The following is a 23,837-nucleotide window of genomic DNA, read 5'->3' as shown; positions in this document are numbered from 1 at the left end:
TGATGCTACGGTGGTCGTGAGAGTCAAAGCACACCGACATGTCAGAAAACACATTTCGGAAAACCAAACGACATCTCACAATACGAGACATTTCACAAAACACAACATTCCAATAAACGTGCCATTTGAATAAACTTGACATTTGAGAAAACATGACCTTTCACAAAACACAACATTTCAGAAGATACAACAACTTTTGAGAAAACACGACATTTGAGAAAACACGACATTTGGAAAACACAAGGTCATTTCAGATGACGGAAGGGGTAGGACAATACTTCTTATTTGTGATTGGACAGAGCCCAAGTCAATTCAATGGATTCAATGGATGCTGTGATTGGTTGGGCTCTGTCCAATCACAAACATGTTTCACTATGTCCATGGTAATAAGCTCACATTTCATACATATTTCTACAAATTGATGACTTTTTTTTTTTACATATTTGGCAGATAAAGAGACACTTCTCTTCTTCACAAGATACTGTATCTATTATTAAATAATCATGATCCTTCAAACAAACACCTTCATTTCATTTCAACAAAATGTATTTAATCTCTGCACAGTGTAAAAATGCACCCAGTGCGGTTCCTCTATTGATGTAGTGTGGCTGGCGGTATGAGCATTTGTTCTGTGGTCGTTTGCCATGTGCGCCAATTCACAGTACAGTAGGTAGTAGGTACACATATTTGTTTGCGGATTCCTCCAGAAGTTCTTTTAGAAAGGCATCAGAAAGTGTGAAAAGTATTAATTATATATCAGCCCCTTTGAATGTTGGAATGGCCCTTTTTTTCCTCTCTCTCAGAGCACTGATGCTTGTATAAGTATTCAAATGAGAAGACAAGGGGAAGGAAAGCAAAGCCTCGCTTGTAAAGAATAGGGCAGTTTGTGAAGCATTTCCTAATTGTTAATGAGGGGCTCCAGGGCAGCGTGCCAAGAGCTTGGAGGGCCAATGGGAGAGGGCCTGTTTGAACAGTGTGGTGTAAGGGGGGGGGGCAGTGAAGGGGCTTGCACTGGGGACGCTGTCACCCCTAAACCCCCTCGGACCCCCGTTCTACCTGGCTCTGCAGAGCGCTGGAGCGGGCTAACTGAGAGCGGTCGTCACTTTTTTAATGAGGGTTTGAGCTGCCGCTTGTTGCTGCTGGTGAGCTTGTGCTGCTTACCAGCTGTTATCTACACACACACACCCACCTCTTGAGTGAAGACCACCCGAGATTCATAGTTTGGCGGGGGGGTCAGCGTGTCGTCGTGAAGATGTCCAACAACAACAACAACGAAGAGGGGAAGGGAGTAGAGAAGACAGAGGACTTCCTGTCGTCCACCGGGAAGAAAGTAGAGAAGACAGAGGACTTCCTGTCGTCCACCGCCGCGGTGGACGACAGGGGGAAAGAGGAGTCGCTGGAGGGGGTGGTGAAGATCCCACCACCACCTTTGTCGCCCTCCCCTCCTCCCGTGTCTGCCCCCGAGGGCAAGAAGGAGGACGAGGGGACGAAGCCCTCGTCGCCCAAGCCCTTAATGGCCAACGGGCACCACCAGCAGCAGTGTCAAGTTCCACCTGTGAACCGCAGCGTTTTCCTTCTCTCCGCAGTCTCGCCGGCGGCCGAGAGGATCCGCTTCATCCTCGGGGAGGACGATGACGGCCCGGCGCCCCCGCAGCTCTTCACCGAGCTGGACGAGCTGCTGTCGGTGGACGGACAGGAGATGGAGTGGAAGGAGACGGCCAGGTAAGAGCAGGCACTCACTCACTCACTCATATACAGGTGCGAGCAGTGAAATGTTGGTGAGACGTGTCCAGCAATAGGCTACGATATACAACAAGATGAAATAGTGATAATACTGGAAAGAAGTTTTTTAATAAAAATAAGGTAGTTTTAAGTTTAGCTTTTTTTAACAAGACACTCTCTAAACCTCTTTAAAACCTCTTAGCAGCAATGGATAAAGTCATTCTCTGTAAACCTGTCATTTCTAAATCATTTTTAGATTTGAGCTAAAAAGCATTATTTTACACTTTGGCTATTCAAAAATAGCAGATATAACATTTGTGCAAATCTTTGAACATATATATATATTTTTTAAGCAAACATTTTTAACTCAAATCTTTGCTTCTGGGGGGGTCCCTGGAACAAACTATTTTGAGATGGGGGTCCGTGGTCAAACACATCATTTTGGGGTCCTTGACATTAAAAAGTTTGAAAACCACTCGAAAAGTTTGAAAAGACATAGCAACATAAGTTTTCTCAAAAAACTGTTAGGATTTAGAAGACATTTTGTAGAATCGGAACCTCAGGCCTTAATGGGTTAATTAGTTACAATTGTTCACACTCAGGCTTACAATTGGTAATAATAAAAATAATAATAATAATAGTAATGATTCACTTTGAAGAGTTAATCCGCTGTACGCTCAGTTTTTACAATAGAAAGTCACATCAAAAGAGGAGAGCGCTGTCAAAACAAAGGATGGCATGTCTGTCCTGTGTAGTGCAGTGTGGGATGGAGCAGGATGGGACGGCCTGGGAGGAGGGAGATGGTTGTTTATGCACCATTAGTACTGAATGAATGAATGACTGAATGACTGAATGAAGCTCTCTACAGGGGGGAAAGGGGGGACCCTGTTTAACCCCTCTTTAACCCTTGCGTCAGTGGCGGACGAAGTATTCTGCTTTTTTTGCTTGAGTAAAAGTAGCAATGCAGCAATATAGAAATACTCTGTTACAAGTCAAAGTCCTGCATTAAACATTTTACTTGAGTAAATGTACAAAAATATTGGCATCAAAATATACTTAAAGTTCCAAAAGTGTACTTCAAAAGTACTGCAGAAAGTTTTTTCAAAAGTTCGTCAAAATCTTAAAAAAAAAAGAAGCTGATCTACGATGAGTTGTGAGCTTGTAGATCGGCTATTTTCGAATAACCAAAGTATAAAATGAAAACCTTTTTTTTTTCTTTTCTTTTTATACTTTTACTTTTGGTACTTAGTTAAGTATAGTCTGAGGCCAGGACTTTTTCTTGTAAGAAAGTATTTCCTCATTGTGGTATTGCCAAATCAGAGTACTTTTTTTTTACCACCACTACAGCATCGATCACGCTCCTGCCATTCACTTGAAGCGTCTGGACGAGCATAAACATTGTGTCATTAAGCTGCTACAAATGAAAGTCATGCCAACAAGCCTTACAGTAGATCATGCCGACAGACAAGTGAGCTGTAATGGTAGCTTAATCCCTCCCACATCCTGTTAACTGTTGGGATAGGATAAAGACATTGGTCCTCAACCTGTGGGTCAGGGCCCGCTTTGGGGGGCCGCGAGGGTGTTGCAAGTGGGCCCCCAGATAATTGTCAAAACACTGATATTTCAATGATGATATAATCATAATAATTAATAATAACATTTTATAATTAATACAAAAAAGTGATACCAATAAATAAGAACTTAAATGATATGTATTTGGCTAAGGACCCCCATCTCAAAATATTTTGTTCCAGGGACCCCCCAGAAGCAAAGATTTGAGTTACAAATGTTCGCTTTAAAAAATATCTATTATCTAAGATTTGCACAAATGCTCTCAATTTTTCAAAAATAGCAGATCTACAAGCTCATAGATCGGCACTCGGTGCCGCGCTATGAGCTTGTATATCTGCTATTTTTGAATAGCCAAAATGTAAAATAATGCTTTTTAGCTCAAATCAAAAAGTGACACAGATGCTTCACCAGGTCTTAATGGGTTAATCTAAGGTGGGACACAATCGATTGTTTGATCATAACATGCTCTGAAAATGCACGCGGCCCACCCCGTCTGACCACCGATCGGCTGCCGTGTTAAGTGGTCAGGTGGGTGGGCAGCGAACGCTTTCAAGATTTTCACGTGGGCCCTGGTCCAGAAAAGAGGGAAGCTGATTTTAGGACGCGCACAAACTGTTAAGTAATACTTGAGCGAGGAGGTCTCACCGTACCTTGGTTCTATAATGAATCAAATATTTCAGTGTTCTTCCGACTGTACCATAAACCGTTTTTCTTTCTGAAAAGTTATTGTTCCAATGGTAGAAATTCAAACGCTTCAAATGCTTTAAAATGGTTAGTTGTTAGTCTATTCCAGTGGTTCTCACGTTTAGATAAATGGATTTATAGATAGATAGATAAATGGATTTTTAAAAAAAAGATTATCTTTACCTCCATTTCTTATTTGTAATTATAAGTTATATTCTCTCATTTTTATGCATTTGATGTTATATTGATGTGTTATGATGTATTATCTTGTGTCCTTGCTTACTATAAGTCGCACTGGATTAAGAGTGTCTGCTAAATGCCTAAACTGTAAACTGTAAACTGTCAAAATGCAAAATAAGTTATTTTCTTCAAAATGCTTATCATGAATTCAGTATAGCATCATATGCTAGCTATGGTTTTCTCTTGCAGTTTTGAGAGACTATAGGGAAAGGGGGTACTAGCCAAAAACGTTTGAGAACCAGTGGACTATTCATAAATCAATTTGAGTGTCAAAACCCACTATGCTGTTCATGAACTGCTGAGACATGGGACTCTTGGATTCATTATGAATAAAACATTTCGCAAGTGCTTGGTGGTGCTGGCTCTCTGCCACATGCACTCTCTTTGCTGCCAATATGGCCAAAGAAAACCCCTGGCATGGAGTGTCTGGCAGTGAGTCATTCACAAGCCTTGTTCTGGCTCTTACTGTGCACAAATATCATTATGTGCCATGTTCTGGACTTCTCTGAGAATCTAGTTACAGGCAAAACATTTCCAAAACTTTCAATAAAAAGTTTGATAAACAATTTTTGTTTAGATAGAATTAGAGGACACTGACAGCTGTTGTAGTAAGGTTTGGGTTGCTTGTTTCGTTTAAACATGTTCTAAACACACCGCTGTCAATCAGTGGTGGACAAAGTACTCAATCACAGGACTTGGAGTGTAGATAGATAAGTGAAAGTTGGTCAGTCAAATTTGTACTTGAGTTAAAGTACCAGAGTACTTTCTTTTACAAATTCTCAAGAAATCAAAAGTACATGCTAACTTTTTCAAAAATAATGACAATAGCTGATCTACAAGCTCACCACATTGTGACGTGTTGTGAGCTAGATTGACTATAGTATTTTTTTTATTTTTAAATAGAGCTTTATTGGTTAATTCATAATCTATTTTTGTAAGTTTGGGTGTCGAGGATCCTTTCCTAGAAATGTGTTGTAGAGTCAAAAGTACAATATTTGTCTTTCAAATATAGTGGAGTGAAAGTCATAAGCTTCCAAAAAAAGAATACTCAAGTAAAGTACATTCACTTAACACAAACTTACAGTTTGTTACTGTCCACTACTGCAGCCGATTCACTAAGTAGGGATTAATCCACCTACAGTACAGTAGTCAACACTTGATCTCCTCTCAGTGTAAGCCTGTCGAGGATCCTGGGTTAATAATGTCAAAGCTGTACTGTAGGACAGTGGTTGTCAAACGGTGTGCCGAGGCCATGAGACAAGGCCAGGTAGTGCCTTGGGATATTGTGACCAGACCACTGCACATTATTATTGCAATATATACAACTTTACAAAAAAGTTGCAAATTATTTTTTAATTAGCAGTACATTGTGCTCACTCATTGCCTCAAACACAGAGGCAAATTCTATACCCTAAAAAGAAAATTTTAACCACTATTTACTAATATACCATTATTTATTTATTATTTCAATTTTTTTCAGGGGAAACTAGGTTAACCCATTAAGACCTGAGGCGATTCTTAATTTTTTTTTCTTAAATCCTAACATTTTTTTGAAAAAAATCTAAAACTTTTTTTTTCAAGATTTTTCAAAAATAGCAGATCTACAAGCTCATAGCGCGGCACCGAGTGCCGCGCTATGAGCTTGTATATCTGCTATTTTTGAATAGCCAAAGAAATCTAAAGTGACACAGATGCGTTCTCACTATATTTGAAAGTGCTGTGAAAGTATGAAATGGTGCTTGTGCCGTGGCCACATAAAGTTTGAACTGAACTCACTACCAACCATAGAATTGTGAAAATGCACTGTAGAGTTAGGTCATAGCAAGCAACTATAGATCTACACTGAGGTTCATTGAAGTATAGTAGTAAAAATTACTCTGAATTAGCAGCTGTTCCAAATAGTATAAATCACTGTTTCTCGACCATTGGTCCACGGACCGCTAGTGGTCCATGTTATAATTACAGGCGGTCCATGGGAAATGTTTAAAATATATATGTTGCATATGTTAAATGCATACAAAATAATGATATTTAATTGTGTTTAAAAAAAGCTTGAAAGGAAATATTGACTATTAAGGGTTTGATATACTTTATTGTGCACAGTTTGACAAACTGAAAATATCCAATCTACAAGTCCACAATGTGTTGCGATCTGCAACGTGTTGTGAGCTTGTAGATCAGCTATTTTCAGTACACGCCACTGGCACGCTACTAAGTATAAATCTGTCTTTTAGATAATTAATGTTAAATATGATAAATTAAATAAATACAAAAAATACAATATATTGTTGTGGGTGGTCCTTGTGCATTGTTTAAATTGCACTAATGGTGCAGAGCTTAAAAAAGGTTGGTTTAGAACCACTCGTATAATATACAGCAATACAAGTTGTCATGTAAACATACAATCAATCAGTAGATATAGGTACGTATAACTTGTACTAGATGTGTACATCTCAGAACTGACTGAATGTTCTCTCTTGCTCCTCCAGGTGGATCAAGTTTGAGGAGAAGGTGGAGAAAGGTGGCGAGCGCTGGAGTAAACCTCACGTGGCCACGCTGTCCTTACACAGCCTGTTTGAGCTGAGAACGTGCATAGAGAAAGGCACCATCATGCTGGATATGGAGGCATCCACCCTGCCACAGGTTGTTGGTAAGTCCCAATGGTCAATGACCAGAGGTCACCACTCACCACCATGCCGGCTTGTGATGGACAGTTTTAGTCCACATTTTATTCTTGCCACAGGCATATAAAATGAGCGGTCATTAATATTACCAGACACACATAGACCTAGCCCTAAATGTGTGCTAGTGGACTCCTGGAGTGCCTTTGTGTATATCACAATGTGCTACACGTTTTGAAATGATAGTACTTTTTATGCATTAATCAAAAAAGTGTCCTACCTAAGAAAGAAAACCTGGAGACTGGCAAGTCAGCCACTGTATACTGTCTGTATACAGGCATCAATGCAGTATAGTCCAAAGCCAATTCTGTGTTTGGGTCTTATCAATAACATCTGTGCTTTAATTGCACATTAAATTAACATAAAATAACAGTATAATGAAAATAAATAAATAGTATGTATATATTTTTTGTTAAGTCTTAAGTTGTAAGACATATTTGTCCGTGTGCGGTCATGTTGATGACCCAGGCTGTCAATGACTGCTTTCTAATTCAGTGTTTTCCAAACTTAGAAACTCAGGGACGTGACCCATCTTGAACATTTGAACATTCACTAATGCCCAAAACAAAAGTTTTGTATAGTTGTATTATATTGCGAAATAATGTGTGGTTGTCGGAAAATCCCAAGGCACAGCTGGTCTCACGGCACACCAGTGTGCCCTCGGTACCTACCGCTTGAGAACCAGTGCAAAAAGCACTGGTTCATGGACGTGTGTCCATGCACCAGTAAACCACCATAACCGCATGCTTTTTACTGGCTTTTTTTCAACAGCTCTTCCCACTAGGTCAATTAGCAGCAACAATGTGATGGCATCGGAGGTTTCGACTCTGGCCTGTGCTTATTTTAGTTCACTGTAATTGTAAAAGAAAAATGTCCGAGCTATGATTAGCAGTAAGCTGCCCATCAGAGGAGTATAAATAGTTTGACGCTATTTTTCACTGAGCCGACGTGATTCAAGTCATCATTTTAAATGCTTTAATTATTTTCCAGGGATCGTTTTCTGTCAGTTCTCGGGAAGGAATCAATTACAAGCAGACAACAGAAAAAAAGATTCAATTCATGATTCTCTGGTCTAGTAAGGGCCTAGACATGCCGAGTGGGAGTACCGACATAATGGCGAGACTTTCACTGTATCGTAATAAGAAAGAAATCCAGGTTCACTCAGCTGTAAAAACCTAAACACACATCAACACCAAGGGGGGGCTAAAAGTCTTGAGTCTGGCGTACTTTTATATTCAACGATAATCACAGCCGGCGGGATAAATCTGCCTTTTTTTATCGCCTCTAAGGTGTTGTTGATCCTGTCCAGATCATTGGAACATTCCTTCACCATAACTCCACCATACCAACTTTATATTTGAAAGAGGTGGAATATTTTAAGCCATTAAGCATCTGTCATTTTTTGATTTGAGCTAAAAAAGCATTATTTTACACTTTGGCTATTTTTTTTAAATCGTGAAAAATTGTGCAAACTTTGAATATATATATTTTTAAAGCGAACATTTGTAACTCAAATCTTTGCTCCTGGGGGGTCCCTGGAACACAATATTTTTAGATGGGGGTTGGTGGCCAAAAACATATCATTTTGGGGGTCCTTGACATGAAAAGGTTTGAGAACCACTGATATAGAAACATCATCAAGAACTTTTCGGAATATTGTTTTGCTTGTCTTCTTGTTTATTTAGAATACATTTGTAGAATCGGCTTCAGGTCTTAATGGGTTAAAAAAAAGTATGTTGCGATCATCCTGAGCGTGTCATTACGTTTTATAACAGAACAGTTGTGGGCACAGGTTGATGGATGGATGCATGTGATACACAAAGCTTAAAGCCACTCTGTAGTAGCTATTTCAAGGTACTTGGACCTGCATAAGCAGTAACTGTATAAGTAGTACCGTACCTTATACAGGTACAGTACACTCCACTGGGGCTGGGGAATTAAATATAAGACCGTATACAGGTACAGTACTGCTTGTACAGTACGTGTTTAATGACAAATAAATCTTCTTGGTTCTATCAGCTTCTTCATAGAAGCTTAGGCTATTCGTCGCACTAGTTGTTTTTTTTTTTATCTTTTCATTTTCCCCTCAGAGATGTGTGTCATATCATTGTGTTTACTGTACAGCGTATCACATTTAAATTGAGCGCCTGAAAAACACTAGCCTGGAATCCAGGCTGATTCGCTCCGATTCGCTGATTCGCCATGGTCCTATGACTCGTATTTAAAAACGTCAGCATTATGTAGGCAAGTCAGGAAGTGACTCGAATTTTACATTGGAAGTACAATTGCCTCTGAGATGACAGTATCACTCTACTGGGGCTGGGGAATTAAATATAAGACAAATTAAATATTACAGACATTTAGAACCAATAACCGACTTAATCTTGCTCATAATATACTGAAGGTTAATCGAATAATTGAGAAGCAGTTTCTTTTTTCATATATATCAACAAATCAATACAATTTGTTTTATAATCGATAAAATCAATGAGTCTGATTAACCACTTAACACTGTATAATACTTTATTGTACAATGGAGGCGTACCAAAATAAAATAAAACAAAATAATCGTTCATTAACCCATTAAGACCGGGAACGCATCTGTGTCATTTTTAGATTTCTTTAGGCTATTCAAAAATAGCAGATATACAAGCTTGTAGCGCGGCACTGAGTGCCGCGCTACGAGCTTGTAGATCTGCTATTTTTGAAAAATCGTGAACATTTGTGCAAATCTTTGAAAATATATATATTTTAAAGCGTTAGGATTTAGATTTTTCTTTTTTTAATCGGCCTCAGGTCTTAATGGGTTTATTGTAATTGGGGCAAAACTTTAAAATAATGGTGATATGATATTGATTTGAAGTCATATCGCCCAGTCCTACTCTCCACGCCTCCAGCTCAGGACACCATGCATGCCATGGTTTCCCCTGCATGATAGAGCCAGGGGAAGACTTATCACTGGGAATGATTAATGTGATGTAATTGGTTGTGCTACATGGAACTGGGCTGAGCTAGGCCCCTTGCTTTGAGGCCAACTGATTTGATTGATGGGTCATTAGCAGCACCACCGTTCTATGGGAAGAGAGAGAGAGAGAGAGAGAGAGAAATACAGACAGACAGACAGACAGACAGACAGACAGACAGACAGACAGACAGACAGACAGACAGAGAGACAGAGAGACAGAGAGACAGAGAGACTGATAGAGAGATGAAGAGACAGACGAAGCAACAGGCAGACAGACAGACAGACAGACAGACAGACAGACAGTCTGACAGAGTCCCTGAGGCAGCTTACTTTTAAGGCATCTGACCTTATTTTTTAAAAATAGACCTTTTGATTGAGCCATTCATGATGTTATGGAAGGCTGGGGGGTGATTTGTACTTAGTTGCGTGCCAGTGCCGCGCACCGAAAACAGCCGATCTGTAAGCTCACAAAGCGTTGCATCGTGACACGTCGTGAGCTTGTAGATCTGCTATATTTTGCTCTGCGACACAGGCGCACAGGCATCATGTCTAGGAGCATTCCAGTCTGGCCTTTGTTCATTGAGTCCTCACAAGACATTTTACGGTGACTTGACTGCTTTGAGTGATGCTGTGGCTTTGACATTTCACGTTCAGCTTTTGCTCACTGTCTTTGTCAAACAAAAAACAAAAAAACAGGATAGCTCAGAAATAGGCTAACTCAATTTATTTTTACACTCGAGGCAAATCATAGTTCAGCAAACTGCTGAATCTTATTGTTTCTGATGGCCGTTGAAACAACAGCCTTCTTTCATGTATCTTTCTCTGCTCTAGGGTTGTAACTATCCATTATCATCTTAGCGATTGTAAATAGGAATCGATTACTGATGGATTTATTCATTAAATGATCAATTATTGATCATCTTTTAAATAATCGATTGTATCGATCGGTGTGATTAACCGCTGCACCGCTACTCTGCTCTGTCCACACGCAGAGATGATCACAGACAACCAGATAGCCAACGGCCAGCTGAAAGCGGAGCTGAAGGACAAGGTGATGTACACGCTGCTGAGGAAACATCGCCACCAGACCAAGAAGTCCAACCTGCGCTCACTGGCTGACATCGGCAAGACGGTCTCCAGTGCAAGTAGGCTGTTTACCAACCAGGAGAACGGTAATACAGATGCCAGTTTGGTGCAGTCTTCATTTTTATTTGGGATAGAACTTTTATTTATTTATTTTTTACAAAATCATTTAGTTAAAAACAAAAAAAAAAAAAAAACATTTGAGTAATTAATGATAGCATCTTCGTCTTTAAATAAGACACAATTATTTAGTGTTTTCTTTTTGAGCACAGGGAATATGAAGCCACAGTATGAAACGACACTATAGGTTATGAGGAACTCATCAGTTGACCCGATGACCCCAGGCTACAACACTGACGATACGTCCCAGTTGCATCCATGTGATGTTTTTCTTTATTAGTTCCTGGTCACATCCTTAATGAAACCACTATGCCATACACATCTTGTGTATGGTATCTTTAATGTTAGCCCTAACGTTTCATATCATCACCTTCACAATTCACTTATAATTGACTAACTGTACTAATCACATTCATGTGCAGATTAATCTGACAGACATAAATTATGTCATATGAATCAAATCTAATTCATTGAGACACCAGTGACAATTTTTGAGATGACAAATAATTGTCGGCCAATTACAGAAATCTAGAATTACAAAACTCATGTGATTTATGTTTGCATAACCTTGCATATCTAACTCAATAAGATTGATTGGAATTGTTTATATTCTTTCCTTCTTTTTTTGCTTATTCAACTGCTTTTTATTGCTAAGGATGAAACACTTTATATTGTGAAAAAAGCTCTTACTTGGAGACGTTCAATAATTATTTCAGTAAAACCTCCCATGTGGGAATGGTGACAATTTTGGATTTAAAGGTTGCAGTAACTAAGTAAAGCTGGGGTTCCCAACCTTTCCTGGATCAGGGCCCATCTGACCACTTAACAGCTGCTGTGTCAAGTGCTCAGATGGGTGGACCACGTGCATGTTCATTTTAATGAGCAATCAATCGACTGTGTTCCGGCTTGGATCAGTGGAGCTAATATAATATTTTACATTCCTATTTATTGGTGTCACTATGAAAAATGTCCCTTCACAGAACGTCTCCATGTAGGTAGATTTGAAATATTTTCCAGTATCATAAAATGGACTCCTTTATAACAAATTGATCACAAAATCTGCCTAATTTTGTGATGTTTATTTTTTATTTGTTTATAATGCAACTTGTTTCAATACATGTGCATGTTAACAAAATGTGCACACTGACTGTCATTTCACTGTGTTAACATGGTGATTAATCCCACACCTACCCTGGGTCTTTGGAAAATGATTTATTACCTGTAAGATTTATAAAACTGTCGGGTGAATGACTTCATCAAAAGCAAGTAATCTCAATTCAAAGGTCAAAGGGAAACTTGATCACCATTTATTTCCGATATGAAAAGCTATCTATCTATCTACATGTGAGTGGTTGGATACGCTTACTACATTATTCATGCTGTTGGATTTTCAACACATTTAGTCAAAATGCATTTTAAAGCAAAATATTTTTTCCAAAGACTCATGGTGCTTAAATAATACCCATAATACCAGCTACACTACGCTGTTAATTCTGTTAATTCTGTTTTTACTGCTTCTCTAACAACCACTTGCTTTGGCTTAACGGGTGCTATCTGTCAACTCTTTCTCTTCATCCTTCCTCGCATTCCATTCTTTCTATTTCTCCTTCTTCGTTTCCTTTCCGGGGATTGACCTGGGATGCACCGTTTCTACCACTAAAAGCCCGTAGTCCTCTTGACAACTCGGTGACATGCCTGTCACCTCTATGCACCTCTATGGAGGAGTTGCAGGACCAAAGGAGTTCCAGTATGGATCGGCTTAGTAAGTTCACCAGACCTAGGCTGTAAGTGCCATCAGGACCGCCAAGCTGTCGCGACAACTTAGCCACCCTCATAAATCCTAGCGTCCCTATTCTGGGCATGTTGTAATAGGCGAACATTTGGCGAAACTATGCGGAAATTCGGTGACGATAGCAGATCTACAAGCTCAAGCTTGTAGATTGGCTATTTTCGGCAAACAGATTTCGTGTAGAGGGGGAAAAAAGGAGGGGGCTTAGTATATAGAGCTATGGTAGAGTGGTTAAGTACTGCAGAAGCTCTCAATGTATTCTTAAGTTTGAAGCATCTTTAAAAGAAAGTCTCATCAAGAACTTTAGATTTACTTTGAACTCCACCTCAGATCTAGCTTTAGCTTGGTGTGCCCACTGACACCAATTTACTGTACATATATATTTTTTGCATGTAGGTATTTCGACAAGGCTTGGTCAGGGAAACACTGAAATTGGTCTTCAACATTATCTTCTTTAAAGTTCAATTGGATCTCATTCCCTCAAATATGAACTCTAAATAATAAATATACTTTTTTGTTTGTCTGATTTTATAAACGGACCGTTTTTTTGTTGGCTGCATCATACTGACAACTATGTTATTACCATGTCGCTCTTTTTGCTTGGGGGGTGGGGTGCCATTTGAAAGGCTACAGTGGCATCAGAATGTGCTCTTGTCCAAATCTATTCATTTATTTCTCGCCCCTTAGGCTGATCAGGTCCCAAAAGCTCTCAGTGTAATAGTTTTTTTTTTAGCTGAAGGGTGCATTCTCAGACACGGCATGACATTTTTGTACGCAATTCTTTGGTCTTGAAAGGTTGAGACGGTAAATGTAGTTCATTAGAATGTTTAATTAGGGATTGTCATAGCCTTTATTTGCAGATAGTCCTAAATGTAGTTTTCTTCTGACATTTCCGCCCAGTGGATTGCATGAAGAATATTCTCTTATCCCTTGGTGTGTGTGTGTGTGTACTGGGTAGCCTACTGCATGAAGGGCAAACTGGGCCACTGTCTTTTCCGGGGGTTACTTCCATCCAACTTTCTATTCAGTTCATGCATCAGGCAGGTGGTGCTAAGTCCAGCATAACCACTTGGCTTTTTTCCTCTTTTAAACAGGTAGTCCTGCCATGACACATCGGAACTTGACCTCCAGCAGCATGAATGACATCTCTGACAAACCAGACAAAGAACAGGTGAGTGAACCCGTTATATTAACCACATGAACCCTACCGTCCCCTGTTCTGGGCATGTCGTATTAGGCGAATATAGGCGAACATTCCACCGAATGTACAGCTACATATTTGCCGTGAAGCGTAAATAGACAAAAATGTGACCGAAGTCCGCAATTTAGAAAAGTCTAACTACAGTTATAGAAGCATAATATGATTCAAATAATTTCTAGTTTTAATGTATGACACATAATTTAGAATCTTATATTCCGTACTTTTAGCTGGAAAATTATGTGGGCCTACGCCTGGCACGAACCGCTGGACCCAGTCACAAATAGGCGAACATTCCGCGAAAATAGCGCATGTACTGTACATGCCCACAACACATTGCAGTGTGACACGTTGTGGGCTTGTAGATCGGCGTAGATTACTATTTGTTTTGCAACACGCAGTGTAGGGATTAAGTGGTTAAAAGCAGAGATTGAAAGTCAGTTGTAGATTGATCCAATGCAAAGCAACTCAAGAGATCAGCCAGCCAGCCTGCTGCTTAGGGCTGGTTGTGGCCCATGTCCAAAGTACACTGTACCAAACCCCTACTGTCTTGATCCAGTCTGCACCGGCTGTTCTGAACCATAGAAGGTGATAGGATCACATAAACGTTACCATGGCCACTTTGAGAAACTTCACAACACACACACCTGTAATATTTCTAGTCTACCATCACAGCTGACTGTACTGCACGATACTTTACATTGTCTTAGGTCTTATTTGATCTGTCGGGTGAAGATAAGAGAGTGCAACCCCCCCCCCCCTCTATTTGTCTTTGGCACTCAAAGCATGCGGCTCTCCATATCTTATCCATCCTGTTTCTGCAATTTATTATGTCTCTACAAGAACCAAGTATGGCTTACAGAAAGTCATTTTTATCACTATGGCAGGGCTTTCTTAATCGTTACTTCATAATGCCAAATAATAGACCGATAAGAACGCCACAGTGTACAATGAGCCTCATGAGCATTTGGACAGTGATGCTTCTGTACAGTCCTGCATGCATACCAAGCGGACTGACAGATACACTGGGACAGTGTCTGTGCTGCTTGGATTGTCCGACCGACCCCTCCCCCATGCTTTGAACAAAGCTTTATAGCACAGCGGGGGTGCGTGCCCTCTCCCCGCCTCGACGTCCTGTACATTCAATGAGTGTGCAACCAGTCAGTCAGTCATCCGTCAAACTGTGCCTGTTTGTGCATCACACACCGCCCCGGTGTGCCATTTACAGGAGAGCAGGGGGGGACAGTGCAGACTGTGTCAAGACAGTAGGGGGTTTGGTACGGTGTACTTTGGACAGGGCCACAACCACCCGCCACCAGGGGTGTAATGGTGATTTATTTTATTGGCGGAACGCTATTTTAATGACGTCGCGCACGGCACGCGCACGTCGTGCACATTTTATTTTACCATAATCCGTTAAGACCGGGAAAGCATCTGTGTCATTTTAGATTTGTCTGGCTATTCAAAAATAGCAGATATACAAGCTCATAGCGCGGCACTCGGCAACCATTCCATTCCATGCTTGCTTGGTCCCAGAGTAGGCCGGTGTCCTAATTTTTTGTAAATAAGTGGTCAAATGAATGCTCAAGATTTCAGTGTGTATGTCTTTGCTGTATTTTATCCCTCATTGCATTGGATCAATTTACCATTGACTTTCAATCTCTGTTTTAACCACTTAAAACCTACGTATATACTTCATGTGGTTGGCCAGTTGAAACACTTTAAAGCCTTTAAAAAAAAAGTCTGTTTGATTCTTTGCATAGCACTTTGGCTTTGTAGAGTAGTGTACTTAGCTGCGCACCAGTGTTGCACACCAAAAATATCAGATGTACAAGCTCACAAAATTCATTGTGAGCTTGTACGTCTGCTATTTTCGGTGTGCCACACGGCGCAACCACGTATAAAGCAAGCATGAGCATTTAACTTAGCTAAGTGGGTAATGGTTTCACACCACTCTTAGCTCATTGCTCTTTCCCACATAGACACACTTCAAACTACAGTTCTCAGTTGGCATTTGTCCACAGCTTCCAAATGATCTCATCCAGGATATACCGCTGGGACAACAAAATTGGGTCTTAGTGGTCTAGTATGAGGTGCTGTGTGACAGAATGAGTGGGAGACAGATTGGAGAACAAGGTAGATAAGCCCTCTCAGTGGTTGAACCCCTATCACTGGCCTATTAAACGTCCACTGTGGGAGCTGGTTGCGCTGTTCATGATTTGTATCACTGTGGACGCACACTAACCTGTTTCAAACTGGCCTCATGTGGGAGACTGTGACGCTTTGCTCTTCCAAAATAATTTATCATCTGGTTGCAGACGGTATATTTGAGGACCAGACATGAGGATTTATCTTAGTTATTAATTTGGCTTATTTCTAATTACCTGCGGTCTGCACCATGTCAGGCTAGTTTCCATTTCAGGTAACCTAAAAATTCTCCAAGCACAGGTGCCTAGTTACTGTCTCAGTTTTCATCCAGACTTTTTACATAATATGTAAGAAACATAAAAGTTAAGCACCAAGAGAATTGTACAGTATATTCAAATGTCAATCAATCACACACGTCAATGTCTAGCCAAAATAGACAAACATACAGTACAGTACACATGGATGTCAGCCAAAAGAAACTAACTTTTAAAAGACAATCCCTTGAATCAATTATGGCAAATCTATTTAACCTATTCGATAGAAAAATCCCCGTAACAAGAAACCCAACACCAAATGGCACACGAAGCTCAACAAAATAAGAGATCCAAGGCACAGGACTGTGTTAATTGGATTAGCAGTGACTGGGCATGTAATTAAACAGGTTTAGCCCTTCGCCTTAACCACCTAGCGTCCCTATTCTGATCATGTCATCACAGCACGATCATACAGCAAAATAGGCGATTTTTTGGTCGATCTCAATGGTAAATGGTCCATTTATGTAGCGCCTTTATCCAAAGGCCTCCTTTACAATGTGCATTACACTCACACACCAACGGCGGAGAAAACCATCAGGAGCAGTTACAGGTTCAGTGTCTTGCTCAAGGATACTAACTCGGGGAACCGGGGGATTGAACCGGGAACCTTCCAATTCCAAAGCGGCCGCTCTACCTCCAGAGCCAATGCCACCCCATCTACAAGCTCACATCGCCTTGCAATGAGACGCATTGTGAGATTGTAGATAGGCTATTTTTGGCAAAGAGATTTGGTGTTGAGGGGAAAAAAGGACGGGGTCAAGTACAAACACCTGGGGTCTCACACTGGTAACCTCTATGTTTGGGCCAAGTGGGCGGTGTGTGGTCATCACAACATAACTCAATTTAAAAAAGGATAAATAACTTTTTTTAAAGTCCATACTGCTATTCATAGGGCTGCACATATGTCATGTGTTTCGCTAGCCAATCACAGTCCTGAATTTGCAAAGTCAGCCAATCACATTACAGTTAGTGGTGATGACACTAGCTGTAATGTGATTGGCTGACTTTGCAAAAGTATCGATTTGCATTAACAATGGAAGGGTTAGGGGTATACAATGCGTTGTAGACTATTGGCCAATCACGGTGCAGGATTGGTCGGTGTCCAAAACTCTCTTATAGGGGGCGGCTACACCGCCCCAAAAAAACAATCTACAAGCTCACAGCTTGTGAGCTTGTAGATGCTTAACCCATTTAGACTGGGAATGCATCTGTGTTCTACAAGCTCATTGAGCTTGTAGATCTGCTATTTTTTTTAAATTGTGAACACTTATGCAAATCTTTGAATATAATAAAAATGTAACTCACATCTTTGCAATTGTTCACTTAAAAAACATATTATTCAAAGATTTGCACACATTTTCACGATTGATAAAAATACATTGCTTGGTCCCAGAGTAGGCTGGTGTCCTACTTTTTTGTAAATAAGTGGTTAAATGAATGCTCAAGATTTCAGTGTGTATGTCTTTGCTGTATTTTATCCCTCATTGTTAACTAGATTGAGAGATGTTAATAATAATAATAAATATCGGCAATCATGTGGTGATATTATTGCATTGATTCAGGGTCAGATGCTGTTAGGATTTAAAGTTCATACTGGAGCCACAAACCACCAGGAAACAAAGGTTGCAATCAAATATCCAGTTTATTTAGCCGGATAATGATGAATAGGGTTGACATTGGGTTTCATGATGATGCCATGGTTCTAAACAAAGACACAAAGATACAAATTATAATATCATGCCAGATAAAATATCAAACATAGATATGGCCTTTAAATTATATTATACATGAAGGTATATCATCAAAATAATAATAGGCCAAGTATTTACTTCATAATATTAAACATCTAAATATCCATATAACTCAAGTTCATCAATTCTTAAATATAATCATATAATCCACGTCACTAGAAGTAAAACACTGGAACTTACATTATACCAGGTTTAACAGACGCACGGCAAACATCAGTGGTACATCAGCAGCACACGGCAAACACAGGCCGGCTGCATGTGTTTGGAAACAAAGGACAAGAGGGGAAATGGGAATCCAGTCCTGCTTTTATAGTGGGAGGAAGTGAGGTCACCACCACAGGTACCAGTCTGAATCCCATTGTGGTGTCTCCTTGTGGAGCGGAGGGGAAATGAACCTTGCAGTTTCTCACAGATGCAATCAGTCATTTAATTGTTAAGGGCCATTCACACTGAGCACTACAACTACAACTATAACTGTAAAAATATAGTTTTAAAAATCGTTCTAAGTCAAGTGGATGGACGAGTTCACACCAAACATAAAAAAGAATATGATGGTGAACGATATAGTTATAGTGCTCAGTCTTTGCATGGGTACCGTGATGGAAACAAAGAATGATGAGGCTGAGGCTAATTAAAGTACTTTAGTCAGTAATGAAATGATTTAGTTAATTCTGTTATTATTACAAAAAGTATAAGTGCACAACATCTGTCATCATATTCATTATTCCATAGTTGTCCTTGGGTGCTCCGTTGTAAATATTTTCCACTCTGCTTCTGGTGTTTTCAAGTTAATTTGTAACACAGCGGTGTTCCATGACAGTCTTATCTTAATGTTTATGATTTGTAGTCTTTGAAGTCTTTATATTAATGACTTAAATCTGGACACAGGTATGCTACAGTTGTTATCATTAGAGACAAATCTAATGAGGGGCATAATATTATGATGGATCAAAGTGTAGCGTGGTTGATTTATGTGATAAAAGTGGAAGTTCAAGTTGTGCATTGAATAAGTGTCATGGTCACATGACCTGTGGGTGGAGGGTTCGTGGTTCAATGACCACTGGAATCTAATGCATCGCTGGAGTTTTCAACCACCATTTAACAGAACAAGTTGAAAGACCAAACATCATTATTCACTATCGTCGGTACTTGCTGTAGTGTGTGTGCGTGTGTGTGTGTGTGTGTGTGTGTGTGTGGGGGGGGGGGGGGGGGGGGGTTACAGGCACGCACGCACACACACACGCAAGCATGCACGCACACATGCACACACACACACACACACACACACACACACACACACACACACACACACACACACACACAGACACACACACACACACACAGACACACACACACACACACACACACACACACACACACACACACACACACACACACACACACACACACACACACACACACACACACACACACACACACACGCACTCATGCGCACACATGCACCTTTATGTCAAAGAGCTGGACTTTTTACACCAGAGCATTTTGATGAGTTCAGGAGTGTTTACATCAGCGGTTCTCATAGTGGGGTACGGGGACCCCCAGGGGTACTTAAGGGGGTTCCAGGGGGTCACCAGCAAAATGGTTAATACAGCCTCCTAATCACTTTAAACACTTTAACCCTATGTTATACTTACTGAACTTCATCATCATTTGGAAAAAAACATTTAACGCACAAATCTTCTCTTATGGGGTCTCTACAAAACCTTTTCAGATAGGGGTCCGTTGAAACAACTTTGAATAGCAGTTCTCTCAGTTTGCACGCCAGTAAAGATAAAAACAGGAACATAATGGACTAGCTGCTCACCAGCATTTCCTTGGAGACACAGACACAAGCCCTTAATGTCCTGCTGAGCTCCAGGTCTCTCTTCATGTCCTCATCCATCTCTCCATGCCCGCCGCACACATAAATGCCAGTGGTGGAAAGTAACTAAGTACATTTACTTAAGTGAAATCTAATCCAAATCAAGTACTGTACTTAAGTACAGATTTGAGGTACTTTGAGGTACATTTTCAATACACTGCATCACAGAGGTAAATATTGTACTTTTTACTCCACTACAATTATTTGAAAACTTTATTTTCAAGTTATTTCATATAAATTATTATTACAAAAACATTATACAACACAAAACCTATTTCAGCTTTATTTTATAATTGTATTCGAATAAAGCTGATCTACAAGCTTACAGCGTGTTTGTAAGTGAGCATTGTGAGCTTGTAGATCGGTTATTTTTTGAAAGATTTTAAGAAATCTGCATAATGAGTACTTTTACATATATTTTAATGCCAATACTTTTGTACTTTTACTCGAGTACCATATTTAATACAGGACGTTTACTACAGAGTATTTCTACATTGTGGTTTTGCTACTTTTAAGTGAAAAAAAAAACTTCCACCCCTGATTTGTTGCCACTAATCATTTACCTCCTTCCCCCGGGTGCCTCCTGGTTTGGTATTTGCCTTGAATGGGAAGGTTTCGGATTCCAAAGACTGATTGTCGTGTTTGATATATATTTCTTGTCTAATTCCAGGGAAAGGTAGCTTGCTGGTGTGAACGTAACATTTAACGCCTCCCTCCCCTACCTCCCTGTCCCCCCCCCCCCACCTTCTCTCTGTGCTTTTCAGCTGAGGAACAAGTTCATGAAGAAGTTACCCAGAGACGCTGAGGCCTCCAACATCTTGGTGGGGGAGGTGGATTTCCTGGACGCGCCGTTTGTGGCGTTGGTTCGTCTGCAGCAAGCTGTGATGCTTGGGGCCCTGACAGAGGTTCCTGTTCCCACCAGGTAACCAGGACGCACAGTGAAACATCAGGGACGTGCACAGATAGACTCTAGGTGGTGCTAGAGCACCTGCCCTTTGCCCTCTCGACCAGAGGTGCCCTTTTGAAAAAAAGTTTTATTTTTTTCAGTTTACAGCAGGGGTCTTCAACTGGGGGTCCGGGACCCCTAGGGGATCCTCAGAGTTACTACAGGGGGTCCGCCAATTCTTTATGTGATATGATTTTTCTTTTTACCATAACCACTCGATACCTAGCATCCCTTTTCTGAGGAGAACTTTAGCCAAAAATAGCCGATCTACAAGCCCACAACGTCTCGCAGCAAAGAGGTTTAGGTGTAGAGGGAAAAAAGAGCAGACCAAGTCAACAAAAAAAAAAGTATAATTTACTTGAGCACCTGCCCCTCAAAATGTCTGTGCACGCCACTGTGAAACATCATGTGTGTGCTGTCCCTGTAGCGGTGGTTCTCAACCCTTTTCATGTCAAGGACCCCTAAATCAATATGTATTCAGCCGTGGACGCCCATCTGAAAATATTTGGTGCCGGGGACCCCCCATATAAGATTTATGTTGTTAAAATGTTACAAAAATATACCCAAAAAAAATCTAAGATTCTTTCAGAACGCGTTGCGCAGCGATGCATAGCGATTCTGTTGTGACCTTGTAGATTGGCTATTCTGAAATAACTCATATTTTGATACCATAACCACACATTTTGCTGCAACCCCCCCCCCTAGCCTGTATGTGTAGTATAGGGTACCTGTTCTAATAAAGATAATTGACACACTTTTAATGAGAGACAGCGAGATGTATTCAAGGAGACAGTAATATGTGTTAGAACGGCATCCTTTCTTCCTCTTTTTCTTTTTTTTTTTACAATTAATTGAATTATAAATTATTCATAAAAGTTTATAATCATTAATAGTAAAATGTCCTCAACAGAACCCATGCATCTTTTCTCAGGTATTTTAATGCATTACTCTACTGACTACTCAGTGTCCAAGGTGCTCCTGTTAATTAATATACTTTTTTTTCTCCCCTTTTTGCCATTTTCAGATTTTTATTCATCCTTCTGGGACCCAAAGGCAAAGGAAAGTCATACCATGAAATCGGGAGAGCCATTGCCACACTCATGACAGATGAGGTATGACTTGAGGCCGTGTCTAAAAAAATCTAAATCCTCAAAAAAAGTCGGAAAAAAATATTAAAAAAGAATTTTCACGATTTTTCAAAAATAGCAGATCTACAAGCTCGTAGAGCGGCACTCGGTGCCGTGCTATGAGCTTGTATATCTGCTATTTTTGAATAGCCAAAAGAAATCTAAAGTGACACAGATGCGTTCCAGGTCTTAATGGGTTAAAAAAACGTATTTATATTTGGTTGCGCGCCAGTGTCGCACACTGAAAATAGTCGATCTACAAGCTCATAACACGTTGCATCGTGACCCGTTATGAGCTTTTAGATGAGCTGTTTTCGGTGTGAGACACTGGCAGGCAATTAAGAATAGATTAAGCATTACAATGTAGAATGTACTAAAAGGATTGTCTCACTCGATTGTCTTCCCATGCGCAGATAAAGTGACACTTTCAGGCCTGGACAGACATCTGTCTGGATCGAGGGCCACCTCCTTTTCAGCTTACATATTTTCAAAGAAATAAAGACATTTTCAATACGTAAAAAAAAAAAGACCTGTTCTGCCGATATAAAACTAATTGCCCTTTCGAATCGCAATTTTGAAGTGATTGGATTAGAAGTGGATTGACCACAGTTAAGAAGCCATTAATACAATGCTGTGCTTCCATCTGTCTCTGTTAAGGTTTTCCATGACATAGCGTATAAGGCCAGGGATCGACTCGACCTGCTGGCCGGCATCGATGAGTTCCTGGATGAGGTGATTGTGCTGCCCCCTGGAGAGTGGGACCCTAACATCAGGATAGAACCTCCAAAATCCATTCCCTCCGCTGACAAAAGGTCTTTATTCATGGACACACACAGTGCCTCTTTGTAGTCACACGTGGCTCTCATGTTGTCATCTGCCATTCTGTTTTTTTTTGCTACGCAGGCTGTGCGTTCAAAGCAGTAGTAACATGAGTAAAGTATGTATTGTGTACACAGTGAAATCCTCTTAATTTCACTCTGAGAGGCTCCATTTGGTTACATTTGTACACTCTCGGTTACAAATGGATAAATTAAAACTCTTTTACTGTGTACAGTTGTTAGTCTCGGTCTAAGTGTAGGGCGATGTCATGTAAAAGTTGTGATATTCGTTCAGTGTGAGGACATTCAAGTAGGCCTACATTCATGCTTAGTTATGAATCACCATAATCAGAACCCAGGGGAGGTCATATTAAATGGTTGCTCAGGATACTGAGCTATGATTATACTTATTTAATTAAAGATAGTTGAGCTACTTAATTGCAGGACCCTACAGTCACTACAGTAATTGTTTTCATGTATTAATCTATATCTACAGTATGTAATCGATGGTGAAACAGTTCCCTTCTATAAAACGTGTGTGTGTGTGTGTGTGTTTCAGAAAGAAGGGGGGTGACAGCTCACAGATGAATGGTGACATGCCACATGATGGAGGTGGAGGGGGTCATGAGATAGGAGACGAGCTAAAGAAGACTGGCAGGTATGACTGATCAAACTAAACATAATAGGGAGGTACAGTACTGATATACTGTGTAGGGGTGCAGCAGTTAATGGAACTAATTGATTGAATCAATTATTTGAAAAATAATCGATACTTTAATACAATTATTGATTAATAA

The 23,837-nt window shown here is 40.2% G+C and overlaps 1 protein-coding gene across 1 annotated transcript in view; it reads left to right on the top strand.

Moving 5' to 3' along the window:
* Nucleotides 1-23,837, top strand: part of slc4a4a (solute carrier family 4 member 4a) — a 69,022-nt gene that overhangs the window by 25,624 nt on the left and 19,561 nt on the right. Inside the window, exons 5-12 of the mRNA XM_084054221.1 lie at nt 1,587-1,722; nt 6,708-6,868; nt 10,857-11,036; nt 13,951-14,027; nt 20,914-21,071; nt 22,120-22,207; nt 22,880-23,034; nt 23,600-23,698. Coding sequence (XP_083910347.1) covers nt 1,587-1,722; nt 6,708-6,868; nt 10,857-11,036; nt 13,951-14,027; nt 20,914-21,071; nt 22,120-22,207; nt 22,880-23,034; nt 23,600-23,698 — 1,054 coding nt within the window. The remainder of the gene's footprint in view (nt 1-1,586; nt 1,723-6,707; nt 6,869-10,856; nt 11,037-13,950; nt 14,028-20,913; nt 21,072-22,119; nt 22,208-22,879; nt 23,035-23,599; nt 23,699-23,837) is intronic.

The sequence above is a fragment of the Gymnoscopelus microlampas genome (assembly GCF_963454915.1).
Source record: "Gymnoscopelus microlampas genome assembly, chromosome: 4".
NCBI lineage: Eukaryota > Metazoa > Chordata > Actinopteri > Myctophiformes > Myctophidae > Gymnoscopelus > Gymnoscopelus microlampas.
This window is presented reverse-complemented; position numbering and strand designations above follow the sequence as displayed.